The 12,273-nt window shown below is 45.3% G+C and overlaps 1 protein-coding gene across 2 annotated transcripts in view; it reads right to left on the reverse strand.

Moving 5' to 3' along the window:
* Positions 1-1,722: 1,722 nt before the first annotated feature.
* The window catches only part of IFFO2 (intermediate filament family orphan 2), a 40,315-nt gene continuing 29,764 nt past the window's right edge, over positions 1,723-12,273 (reverse strand). Inside the window, exons 5-9 of one of the 2 annotated variants that reach the window (XM_053401010.1) lie at positions 11,953-12,095; positions 8,267-8,387; positions 4,602-4,694; positions 3,751-3,881; positions 1,723-3,248 (exon numbers count right to left, since the gene is read on the reverse strand). In XM_053401010.1, the coding sequence (XP_053256985.1) occupies positions 3,140-3,248; positions 3,751-3,881; positions 4,602-4,694; positions 8,267-8,387; positions 11,953-12,095 (597 nt within the window). In that variant the 3' untranslated portion in view covers positions 1,723-3,139. The remainder of the gene's footprint in view (positions 3,249-3,750; positions 3,882-4,601; positions 4,695-8,266; positions 8,388-11,952; positions 12,096-12,273) is intronic. The other variant, XM_053401012.1, reaches the window with a different exon arrangement.

A 12,273-nucleotide genomic window follows, 5' to 3' on the forward strand; every position in this document is an offset into this window, starting at 1 on the left:
AGACTAAATGCAAATCTAGAGGTGCCACTGTCTACTAAAGCCAGCAGCACTGACTGAAAGAAATGCAATACGAAGGAAACTGTACTGTTAAGGGACTGATCCATTTGTGAACTCACCCTGATGCTCCCTCAGAAATAATAAAACCTCATATTCAAAATGTGAAGAGAAATTTTTAAATTCAGGTTGCATATGATAAAAAAGATACCAACCACCACCTTAACCACTACTATTCTGTTCTATCATTATTCTTACACAGGTAATCCCCACCTACCTCTAACACATACAAATAATAATAATTGCTTACTTGAGTACCCATCTAGTCATTACAAAATGAACCATTTTGTTTATGCCCTCTGTGTTGACCAGTGAAACCTCATCCCCCTACCCACTTATACAACCATACAAGAACCAGTTCCCCCTGCCCATGCCTACCCACTACACTCTACCTTGAGCATGCCAGCCATTAAAAGCAAACACATTGACACATGCTCTTAAAGTTTAAAACACACCCTTCCCCCCAAAGAAGATTAGCAGCAATGAAGTTAGATGGCCTTAAGTAAAAACTGCTCAAATTCTCAGTTTCAGAAATAGCTAATCCTACAATTTCTGGGCAACTGAAGTTTAGCAGGTACACATACAGCCTGCACTCAGGAGCTGCCAGATTGGGTAGACGGGTCTCCCAGTGTCTGGAGAAACTGCAGAGCGAAAGAGCCAACATTCAATGCTGGCTTCGGGACCCTGAGATGCTATTTATGAAAGTGCCAAGGCCCAACCCTTTGGAAAGGACAGGGCTGCTGGTCTCCCCTCCACCCCACCCCCCAAAAAAAGCTGCAAAACTCACAGTCAGAAAAGGGTACAGCTTTGGATAGAAATGGGGTGAAAAGAATAAGGGCTTAGAAATGAGATTCCTTTTCCAAAGCAGAGAGAGAAAGCGATGAAGCGCTTGACCAAAAGTTGCAAAAACAAGCTTTTTAAGGGTCGCTAAGCAATGGGGCATAAAGCTACTAACCAGAAGCAGCAAACTTGAGTTTCAAGCAGCAAATCAGGACGAACACAAAGTGTCCCTTTTTATATTGCATCTTCCACCCCCCCTTTTTTTTGCATGGATGGGAATATAGTAAAGCTCCCCTTCTGAAGCCAAATACTTCCCCACCCAGGAGTGTCTCCTTCACAGGACAGACGTGTTTCATCTGCCTAGGAACCAGCCATCACCTTCAACAACCCAAAGCAGCAGCCAATGGGACAAGAAAGCACTCTGGAGACGGGGCGGGGGGGGGGGGGCGGGGAAGGAGCCCATCAGCCATGGAACAGCTTTTACTAGGGGTTGATCTGTAGGCATGAGGGGAGAGGTTTCTTCTTCTAGGCATTTTGTATCATTAAGAAGCATTTTGCAGGAGAGATAAATATCTGACACCCACCCACCCACAGCAGCTTTGCCAGAAGGGTGATTGTGCCTCCAAATCTGGGCAGCATAAAATGATACCATGTTGGCAAAGAGCTACTCTTTTGTTCTGGATAACAGCAAGTGATCTGGACCAAGAAGATGCTGGTTCATGGCACCAACCCCAGCTGACTATGTGGCAAATAAACGTCAGGTGCTTGTGTTTAAGCCACCAAAGGATGGAGTGGGGGGGGGGGGGCTAGTCTCACTTGCCTTTTCAGAAAAGCAAAGCACGTGACAGTTATACCTTAGTGTCAGACAATACAATACTGTACTCTTGATTTTTAAAAAAATCCACATCTTGTAATACTTATTTTCAGTGTACCTGAAATACAGTGGTACCTCGGGTTACATACGCTTCAGGTTACAGACTCCGCTAACCCAGAAATAGTACCTCGGGTTAAGAACTTTGCTTCAGGATGAGAACAGAAATCGTGCTGCGGCAGCACGAGGCCCCATTAGCTAAAGTGGTGCTTCAGGTTAAGAACAGTTTCAGGTTAAGAACGGACCTCCGGAACGAATTAAGTACTTAACCCGAGGTACCACTGTACAGGTGCAGGACCTGACATGCTTCAAGACATCTAAAGCTGTGTTCCTTGCTGAGGGGTCTTGGGAAAGGTAATGCCACCCACCCTATAATTTAGTTAACACTGATTCTGAGGATGGTGTGGAAAGCTATCACGCTCCAAGCTTCCAAGAGCAGCACAAAAATGCAGTCCTTCCTCAACAGTAACTTTTTGAGAGGAAATCATTTGATGGCTAAAGTACAAATGAAGGGGGAGGGTGAAGAAAAGAGGGAGGGAAGGGAGAAAGTTTGGAACCAAAGGATCACTGGGAGCAGATGCAGCAGTAGGAAGCTCCCTTGGCCAAAACAAGCTCCACAAACAAGTAAAGGTGTGCAAAGTGAATGCTCAGCTTCCTTCCCAACAGGAGACAGAGAAGCCCAGCAGTGACCTAACATTCCATACAAATAAGGCGAACGCTTTGCTTGCTTGTTTTTGCATAGTAATTAAAAAACAGTGTTATTCCCACCCCATCAGACTTTTGCTATTCTTGCCTTGCCACCAAGCTTCTAATAGAGTTCTGGACCTCAGCAGAAAAGGTGTTGTGCAGGTCTCTGAAAGGATTCTCTCAAGCCACAATTCACATCCCTTCTAACTGCATGAGCCAAGAGCAGGTGTCATTAAAGGGCTAAGATTGGGAGGGGAGGACACTTTCAATGCTGTTCACGAAAGACACTTGTCCTCATTGCTGCTCAATGGTGTGGTATTTGCTACTTAGTTGCCACAGGGCCTGCTCTGCCAATTTGCCCAGCACTTCAGTCCAGTGCTAAACTTCCATAGCAATTCATTCTTCTGCTATCAGAAGCTTATTTAGAATCATCATTTGTATATAAAAAGCACTATGATATTCCAGTGGAGCTCAAAGTGGCTCAGCTTGGGGCAAAGGCACAATTAAAATACCATATACACATACTTTTTCTTACAGAACTCCACATCTGTCATTTGTAGAACAGTATAAATGTTTTTTACAGCACCAAATCCTTGGATGGGGTGGGAAAAAATACTAGATCAAGTCCTTGGCACCCCCAAGGCTAGGGGCTTTGAAGTCTCTGATCTCTCTGCATTTGTGAAATCTCTTCTTTTTCTGGGTTTTCTTTTTCTTCTCTCCTTGCGCCATAAACATTCTGGTTATTTATCAGCTGACCATGGGCTCAACGTCTGCTTCTCTGTCAAACTCATCCTGAATTTCATCCGTGTTTCCTGAGTCGCTGCTGGCTACCGAACTGGGAGACGGGGAATTTCTGCTGACAAAGAAATGGAGAGAGAGAGGAAGAGTGTGGTTAGATCCATCCTCTTAATAAGCCGTCTTTCCATGTTAAACAGCGGCAAAAGCATGTTCAACTTACATGGATGTAAAGTAGGGAAGTACTGGCTCCTCAGAATGCAAAGGGCAATATGTTAGCTGCATTTCAGGCATCAACAGTTTTATAGCGACATGTAAAACCCTTCGCAGACATTGCAAAAAGTGAGATGACAATTGGAGAAGACAGCACCCTAGTGCTCTGGACCACTGGGTGCCATAAAGTATTTGTCACTCTTAAACAGTATTGCTGTTAAACTGGATTTTCAAGGTAAACAGTTACATCTTGGGGCCTGCTGTGTTTGGTACTTTCAGCGAAACCAGACACCTCAGAACAGCTAGTCTTCAGATTATGGAGTCCCTCCCAATACCTCTGAACGAAAGCTCTCCATCACCATCCCACTTGGGCAAATAAAAGTTATCAGGTGTGGACTCAGGTGTGTTACCTTTCAGCAGAGCCTTTAATGAGCCGCCGGCAAGTCTCCATTTGCACATCCAGGCCCCGTTTCATGCTGCACATTTCCATGTACTCGTGGAGGTGGCGATTCATGTCACTCTTGGCCGTGGCAAGCTCAAGCTGCACAGAAGGAGAGGGCCAAGTCAAGCAAAGCAAAGCATGAGAACCACCTTGTGCCCTCCCTGTCCTCCTGCACATTTTGATGGAATGTCAATTTATTACCACCAGCTGGCCTAAAGGCTGCTAACAGAAGTGAGCATCGCTATTTATAAAGGAGGTAATAAGCTACCTCCTCATTTTTCTTGACAAAGTTCTGAGCTTGTGATATACATAGATTCCAAAAGATTCAAGGCAAAGAAGTATCCCTTCACCAATAACATACACAAGCCCTCTCAAGTTGCACCCAACTCTTCCCTGATTTGCCTATCTGAAGAAGTGTGCATGCACATGAAAGCTCATACCAATAACTAACTTAGTTGGTCTCTAAGGTGCTACTGGAAGGCATTTTTTTATTTTGTTTTGACTATGGCAGACCAACATGGCTACCTAACTGTAACTAGAACCTTTATTTCCTATTACCTTCTGTCATTCTGCCCACCCCAGAAAACTTTGCCCACCTTGTTTCTCTTCTCATGTCCAATTCAACCACACATAGCCCTCATTAGCAAAAAGAGATGGAGATGGTAACTGCCTCGAAAGTTACCCCTCAGCAATAAGGCAAAAGCCTGACCATTTTGATCCATGACCAGCCTGTGGCTGCTCATCAGATTTAATCATTTGCTGCTCTTAATTAAACACAACCAGGCCACACAAACAAATCTTAGGCTCCTCGTTCCTTACCTCAATCTGTCCTATCGTTTCTTGGTATTCTTTGTCCCTTGTTTTGAAGAAAGATTCTGTTTCATGGATCAAGTTGCCCAAGTTCTCCTCTTGCTATAAAATAAAGAAAATCAGGAAGAGGTGAGCAAGGAATTCTGTCACCCAGAACCAGCCAAAGAGCCAGGCAATACTGTAGATCCTATCCAGCTCAGTATTGTCTACAATGACTTGCAGTGGCTCTCCAAGATTTCAGGCCAGGATGTCTCCCAGGCCCTACCTAGAGATGCTGCAGATTGAACCAAGGGTTCTGCATGCATTTAGTATATTATGGTAACATTCAAGATCATCTGTTCTAAGATAGTGTCCACTTGACAGAATTCAGCCCAGCAGAGCTTTACAGACAGAAGCCTGCAGTGCAGAAAAATGGTTCAGTTCTGGCTCCGTCTGGGGAGCTAGAGGCCTGGAGAGAGGGAGTTGCAGCACTCTGTGCTCAGCTCCCTGAGTCAATTAGCCTTTTATTCCTGATCTCGATCTACAAGGCAAATCTACCCTTTCGTTGTGTAATTTTCAGTTAGAAGGGATTTAAGCCTCTTAAAACCTTTAGAGCTGCAGCATGCTAGGCCTGAACTCTGTAATACTCCACTGATAGCTATACTTCTAACACACAGGCACATGGTTATATGCAAATAATCTGTCACTTAATTCCAGCCCATCACTAAAACTGCTCTATCGCCCTGGCAGTTGCAGCTCACTAGAAAGGCGCCTTCACAAACGTATGCCACATTTTGCAGCTGTAGCACTTTGGTGTAATCTCTCACCGTTTTGCAGTGCACACCACCACAGCTCACAAAATGGAAAGGAACAACTTAACATGCGCTCCTGGCAGTCAGTATAAGGTGGATTGCTGAGGAGATGTGGCTGCTGCAGTGGCTTTCTAGCCCAGGAGACAAAGCTTCCTACCTCCCACCATCACCACCCTCTATCATGTTACTGAGAAAGGGAGGAATGGAGGTACACTGAGAATTTGACTCTCCCAGTGTCAAGGCACTCAAGGCTCAAATGCATCATCAGAAAGGGACATCAGAAAGGTTTCCGAGCAGTACGTCTCCCAGTACGTTTCCGAGCACAATTCAAAGTGTTGGTGCTGACCTTTAAAGCCCTAAACGGCCTCGGTCCAGTATATCTGAAGGAGCGTCTCCACCCCCATCGTTCTACCCGGACACTGAGGTCCAGCACCGAGGGCCTTCTGGCGGTTCCCTCACTGCGAGAAGCTAAGTTACAGGGAACCAAGCAGAGGGCCTTCTTGGTAGTGGCGCCCGCCCTGTGGAACGCCCTCCCACCAGACGTCAAAGAGAACAACTACCAGACTTTTAGAAGATATCTGAAGGCAGCCCTGTTTAGGGAAGCTTTTAATGTTTGATGTATTACAGTATTTTAATATTTTTTTGGAAGCCGCCCAGAGTGGCTGGGGAAGCCCAGCCAGATGGGCGGGGTATGTATGTATGTATGTATACATAAATAAATAAATAAATAAATAAATAAATAAATTATTATTATTATTATTATTATTATTATTATTATTACTACTACTACTACTACTACTACTACAACAACACACCCATTAAACACAGAAACTTTTCCCTACAGACTTTATTGGGCAACAGGGACAGGATTCTGTTGCTCTACCCAAACAGTTTAACAAGCACCAATGGAATAAGCAGCTCAAGGCTCTTCTGAACCAGGCATCCTAAAAAGAGAATTTGCAAACCAGTTGACTTGATGCCCTTGGAGAAAGATGTCTAGGCCACTTCATCATTCCTCTCCTCTCATTTTAGCTCAGTGTTTCTGATATATGTAGGCTAAATCAAAGTCCCATTCATTAAAAACTAGTAAAACTTTGTTAACTGTGCCTAGTCTGCTTCCTTTGTGACTAACTTCCTGTGCTGCTGTGTTTCCTGTGTTTCAATCTCTCTGTTGCTGGCTTTAAAAAAATTGTTAAAATATTATCAGACATACAACAAACCTACATTTTTAATACCAAAGCTTGGCCAGCTTCCTGTGAAATCCCCTTCTCATTTTGCTCCAATGTTTAAGTGACTTCAGCTTTATTTCTCCAATATGGGACAAATCAAAATCAATTTCTACAGAATCACCAAGTGCCTATCAGTTTAAGAAATTTATGCTATGTTCCAGAAGTTGTCAGCCACTTCTAAGTTGTTGATAAAAGCATAATTTAACATAGTAAAAATAAAGATTCTCAAATTCACAACCAGTGCTCTTGAGTCCTATATGATCTCATAGGCCCATGTTACTATAGTTGAAGGGAGATAAGTCAAGAGTTGCTTCCCCTCCTCCCCATTTTCTTGTTTACAAACACCACCATTATCATTTAACGAGACCTTGAGTGCCTGGCAACCAGTCACAAACATCATTTACAAACCACCACTGCCTGCAGAAGAGCATGTGATGGAAGGTTCAAGCCACCGGATCATGCGGTAACAGGAGGCTCCACATGAAAAAGCACTGCAATGTGATTCCAGAAACACAGCAAAAAACTTAAGAATGCCCAGCAGAAAACCACACTAGTTTCTGGAGTTGTAGCCAATGCTAGACCCATTTAACTTTGTAGCCATGACAAACCTGGGTTCCATTAATTTCCAAGGGTCTACTCTGAGTAGGCCCAATGTAATGAGTATTATTAATTAATTAATTAATTTGGTATACTGCCCCTCGTACACAGACCTCAGGGCAGGTTCACTACATAAAAATACAATATAATAGGCCTGTGTGGTGCAGTAGAGTGTTAGACTAAGACAGAGCTTTCCAAACTGTGTGTTGTGACAAGTTAGTGTGTCTGCTGCAATGTGTAGGTGTGTCGGTGAATGCTCCCCACGCTCCTGGGGAGGTCTCCCCGACCTGGTCTTTGAGGCTGGCGGTGGGGGAAAGCAGCGCTTCCCTCCACCAGCCCCAAAGAGCAGGTCAAAAAGAACCTGAAGCCTCCGGAGCTCAGAGGGAACTCCCGCTGCACTCCAGAGGCTTCGAGTTGCCTTCACTGAAGCCTGGAGAGTGAGAGGGGTCAGTGCGCACCGACCCCTCTCACTCTCCAGGCTTCCAAGGTAGCCGCCTGAAGCCTCAAGAGCACAGCGGGAACTCCCGCTGTGCTCCGGAGGCTTTGGGTGAATGCACCTTGAACGCACCTTGTTTTAGAGGGGAAGAACAAGAAATTTTTTTTTTACTGTTCTCCCCCTCCTATGGTCCGGTGCATCCTATAGAGCGAAAAATACGGTAATACAGTACATGTGTGTTGAGACGGTGGGGAGCTGAAGGTGGGTGGAGAAAATATAAAAATGTAGCAAACACAATGACAAAGCTTTAAACTCCATGTTGGTTTTTTCCTGCACAAAAAAAGGAGCCTCAACAACACAACTTCAGATGCAGATCAAAAACAATCGCCTGTCAATTATACAGCAGCAAGTAAACCAATCTTTGCAAAAGTGGCCATTTTTATTCTCCAGCAGAGAGGATTTGCCAAATTCTAACACAATGGAGGCTTTTGAAAATTTGGATTTATGTTGTTGATAATAAAAAAATCATTACTTTTTAAAACCCTTCCAGAAATCAGTCACAACCTTACTTCTGAAGAAGCTAGAGAGCCATCCCACGAAGAGCCCAGATCCAAAACTCACCTCTCCCTGGAGCTCGATTGATGGGTTACAGTTGGTGAAGTCTTCCCAGAGGAGCAAAGTATCCTCATTCTCCTCCCACGTCAAACTGTCACAGTCATCATCAAAATCAAAGGTTTCACGCCTGACAGGGAAATATATATACATATATTTTCATTAAAAATCCTTGTAATCCTTCTTCAAAACAAGCTTAGGAGACGGTATTAGTGCTAGAACACACACATAAAGGCATAGGATTTTGATGTGGCTATCTCGCCCTCTGCTGAAAAGAGGCTCCACATTTGCCTTTTATTCTGCTGCAGGATAGACAGACTTGAAATTCCAAGCTAATCTTAGTGTGACAGTTCAGCTGTTCCCCTCCAGGTGGTGCTGCACATCAAAACAACAGTCCAGAGCTTTACACAAAGGTTCTAGTGTCCGAATTAAAAAGATTTCTGCCCATCACTAACAAAAGATACAAAATGCCCAAGACGTACACATGTAATTAAAAAGTCATGCTTTAAAGCAGTGAAAGGATGGGCAGTTTCACTAACCACCTATGATCATTGCTCTGTGCTGCTTTAGTTTCATATGCCGTACAACAGGCGTCGGCAACATTTTTTAGCTGCAGGCCAGTCCACTGTCCCTCAGACCTTGTGGAGGACTGGAGAAGTGGCACTGGGGGGGGGGGCAAGTAGTCCTCCTCCTCACCCCCCATCTCCACCCACAGCCGCTGCGCTTACCTTCCCTGGCCGCTGCTGCTTCTCGTGGGTAGGCAGAGTGAGCTCATCCGCTCCGCTCTCTGGCCCACAGGAGCACCAGGGCAGCGGTAGCGGAGGGAAGATGAGTGGCGCAAAAGGGCTGATGCTGGAGAGGGGCTGCTTAAAATGGTGCTTAGCCAGCTCAGCCCAGCCCCCTTCCTCCTCTAGGCAGGGCAAGAAGAAGCCAGGAGGAGGGAGGGAGGAGGCGCCACCGCAGTGCGTGTTAGGGAGAGGGGGGTAAATGGAATGGCGCGGGGGGGGGAATGGCGCAGCCCAAACGAACAGAATCCCCACACCGATCCACGGACAGTCCGCGGGCCGGATCCTGAAGGCAATTGGGCCTGATCCGGCCCGCGAACCTTAGTTTGCCAACCCCTGACGTACAACAAGCATTACTAGAAACTGGGGGCCCCTGATGGTTTCATCACTAATCCTACCCCCTCCCCAGATTCTCTGACCCAATTTTGAAATCTCCAGGGGACAGAGCTGCATGTGGGAGGTGCACAGCGAATGAGGAGTCCCAGAAGCTCATTTAGCTCTGATGTCTAAATTGGAAGCGGTTTTATATACAGTCTGACTGTTGATCCACTTAGATCAGTATTGTCTGAATAGATGGGTGGCCGGAGTTCTACACCGTACCAAGCAAGACTCTTTTCCCAGTTCTACCTGGGGATGCCAAGAAGTGAATGTAGTGACTTCTGCAGGTAAAGCAGGTGCTTTGCAAGGACCTTTGGACTACAGACCTGTAAGCAGTTAAATGCCGTACAAATGAAGTAACGCAACAGCTCTCATCATTAAGTAAGCAAACATTACTAAGGCAGTTCCAGGGAACACCTCACATCAAAACTGATGCCTTTTATGGGACCAATTTGGGCTAGCCGAAGGAACACAATCAAGCTTGAGAAGTTACATCTAGTCAATGTCACAAGGCAGTGATGCCTGAATTTTCAGCTAAAAACTAACAGGATGAAACTTTGAAAAGATTTTACACTAGCTTCTTTTAAAGAATTGATCCCATCCTCCAGGAATCTTGTGGCTACTCTGCTGAGCTCCACAATGGCAGACATTTTTGTCTCCTGAGTTCATTTCCTTCCCAGCAGAGCATATATAAAGCAGGAAGTCGAGGTCAACACTTCATCTTATGACGAATGGATTCAAAACTTGGCAGTGGACTGGAAGAGGCAGCGTGGGAGCACATGCCAGCTTCTAAAATCGGCCAAGCCTCCCAGTTTAAAACTACTGCATTTATTTTGCAACCATGGCTATTTGTATAATCTGAATAATTTGAACCCTCTTACGAAAAGACACAGCACTAATGCAGTTGTTGTTCCTTAGGGGTTTTAGAAGGGATTTCTTTTCACTTCCAACAATGCAATGGACTGGCCTATTAAGTGTACAGTCAGAACTGTCAACCTTGTCCACAGTGTTTAAACCCAAAAGATTACTTGCAGAGTGTCAAAATAAACTGCAGGATTCCTGGGTGGGCTTGCAGACGCAGGGGTTGTACTCCATTACTGCTGTAGTCCAAGCATGTAGCATTTTAAGAGTAAAGGTGCACAGCAAAAGGTGATGTTGGCACATGCCATTCAAAATAAGAGCTGGAACAAATCCCATGTCCCCAAAACATGCCATAGGGGTGGGGCTCCTACGTAAGGCGCATGGCATGAATGAGAGCTGCTAACTGCAGATCCTTCTGAGGGAGAGTGCATATGCACAATGGCCTGGAAATTCTGCTTCTTGAAAGGGGCAAAGTGTTTAAAAGCATTGGCTCTATAAAAACAGTCATAAAGACCAGCATTATGATTACTAAGCAAGAGTTTCACTTGGGGACATAATTTCTGAGTGACGAAGACTCTTATCTTTTATTGGCATTTAAGAAGAGGACTGCTGGGTGAAGTCATGATGGATTCCAGTAACGGTATGTATAAGCTAGCCAATCCTGCCTAGCTCATTTTCAGCAAGCTTCCCTCGCACTGGATAAGAAGGGTTGCTTAGACAGCAGGGCATGCAGTGCAATGTAGGCTGTCCCAAAGTGTGTGTTGTGATGCCCCTGCGTTAGGGTTGCACTTACAGCAAAAGGCGGCAGGCCCTCTTGTCAGCAAGTCTTCCTCAGGGGATCTACATGCAGAATTTCAGATACCTGTATTTTCAGGTATCTGAAATTCTGCATACAGATCCCCACCCTTTTCATTTTCTTTTTGAAAACCAAGTTGTTTCTGGCCATGATGACTGCAAAGCATACAACTGGAAGTGTGTAGGCAATTACCACCAAGATCTCAAGAGGTGGCAGGGAGTGAAAAGCTAATATTTCCAGCGGACAGGCTTGAGTGCCCTGTGGTATCCCTGTGATATGAAGACTCTATCTTAGCTGTATTTAGAACAGAGCTAGGGAACCTGATGCCCTCCAGATGTGGTTGAACTACCACTCCATCTTTCTGTGACTGGGGCTGATGAGAGCTGGAGCCCAACATCTGGAAAGCACTTGGTTCCCCATCTGTGCTTTAAATAGACATATTCATGGAGGATAGGTCTAGCAATAGTTATTAGCTAGGACCGCTATCTGGAACCTCCAGGTTCTGGAAGCAGTGGCCCTCTAGTTACCAGTTCCTGGGGGACAAATTGGCCAAGGATTCCTGGCTTTGAGTATTGCTTGTGGATTTTCCCAGAGGCACCTGGCTAGCCAACAAGAGAAGCAGGATGCTGGAATAGATGGGCACTTGGTCTGCTCTAGCAAGGTTACTCTCATGTTCTTCCAGCAGAAACAGAATTATGCAAAACAAGCAGATCTATGCGAGCTCTCTGATTTGCATGATTAAAAGCTACAAAATCCTACTTGCCTCAGTGAAGAACAGAAACTACCTCGAAGCCATATTTTGGTGCCACCTCCCCCTTTCCAAGAGCCACAGCCAAAAGGATGCCAAGACGTTCCCCAGCCTCTGAAATACTCACAGCTGATTAAACATCCTCTTCATTTCATCCGTGATGTTCAGAGAACAACTGACTTCATCGTCCGAAAATCGGGCATTGTCTGGATCCTGCTCAGAGAGGTCATCATCCGACACGAGTTTCCGCTCTTTCTTCTTAGAAGCCACCTGAATTGGAGAGAAGGGCAGTGACTAGAAGGTTCAGGTGAGTTGCTGCGCCAAGAAGGGGCAGAGATAAAGGAGAGGTATAAGGTGGGGGGAAAGATTGTGAGCCATCAGCCACCCCCACCCCACTTCCAATGGTTTGAGTGAGCAAGTGACAGCTGACACAGATTCATTAAATCAC

Source organism: Podarcis raffonei, chromosome 8, assembly GCF_027172205.1.
Source record: "Podarcis raffonei isolate rPodRaf1 chromosome 8, rPodRaf1.pri, whole genome shotgun sequence".
Classification (NCBI taxonomy): domain Eukaryota; kingdom Metazoa; phylum Chordata; class Lepidosauria; order Squamata; family Lacertidae; genus Podarcis; species Podarcis raffonei.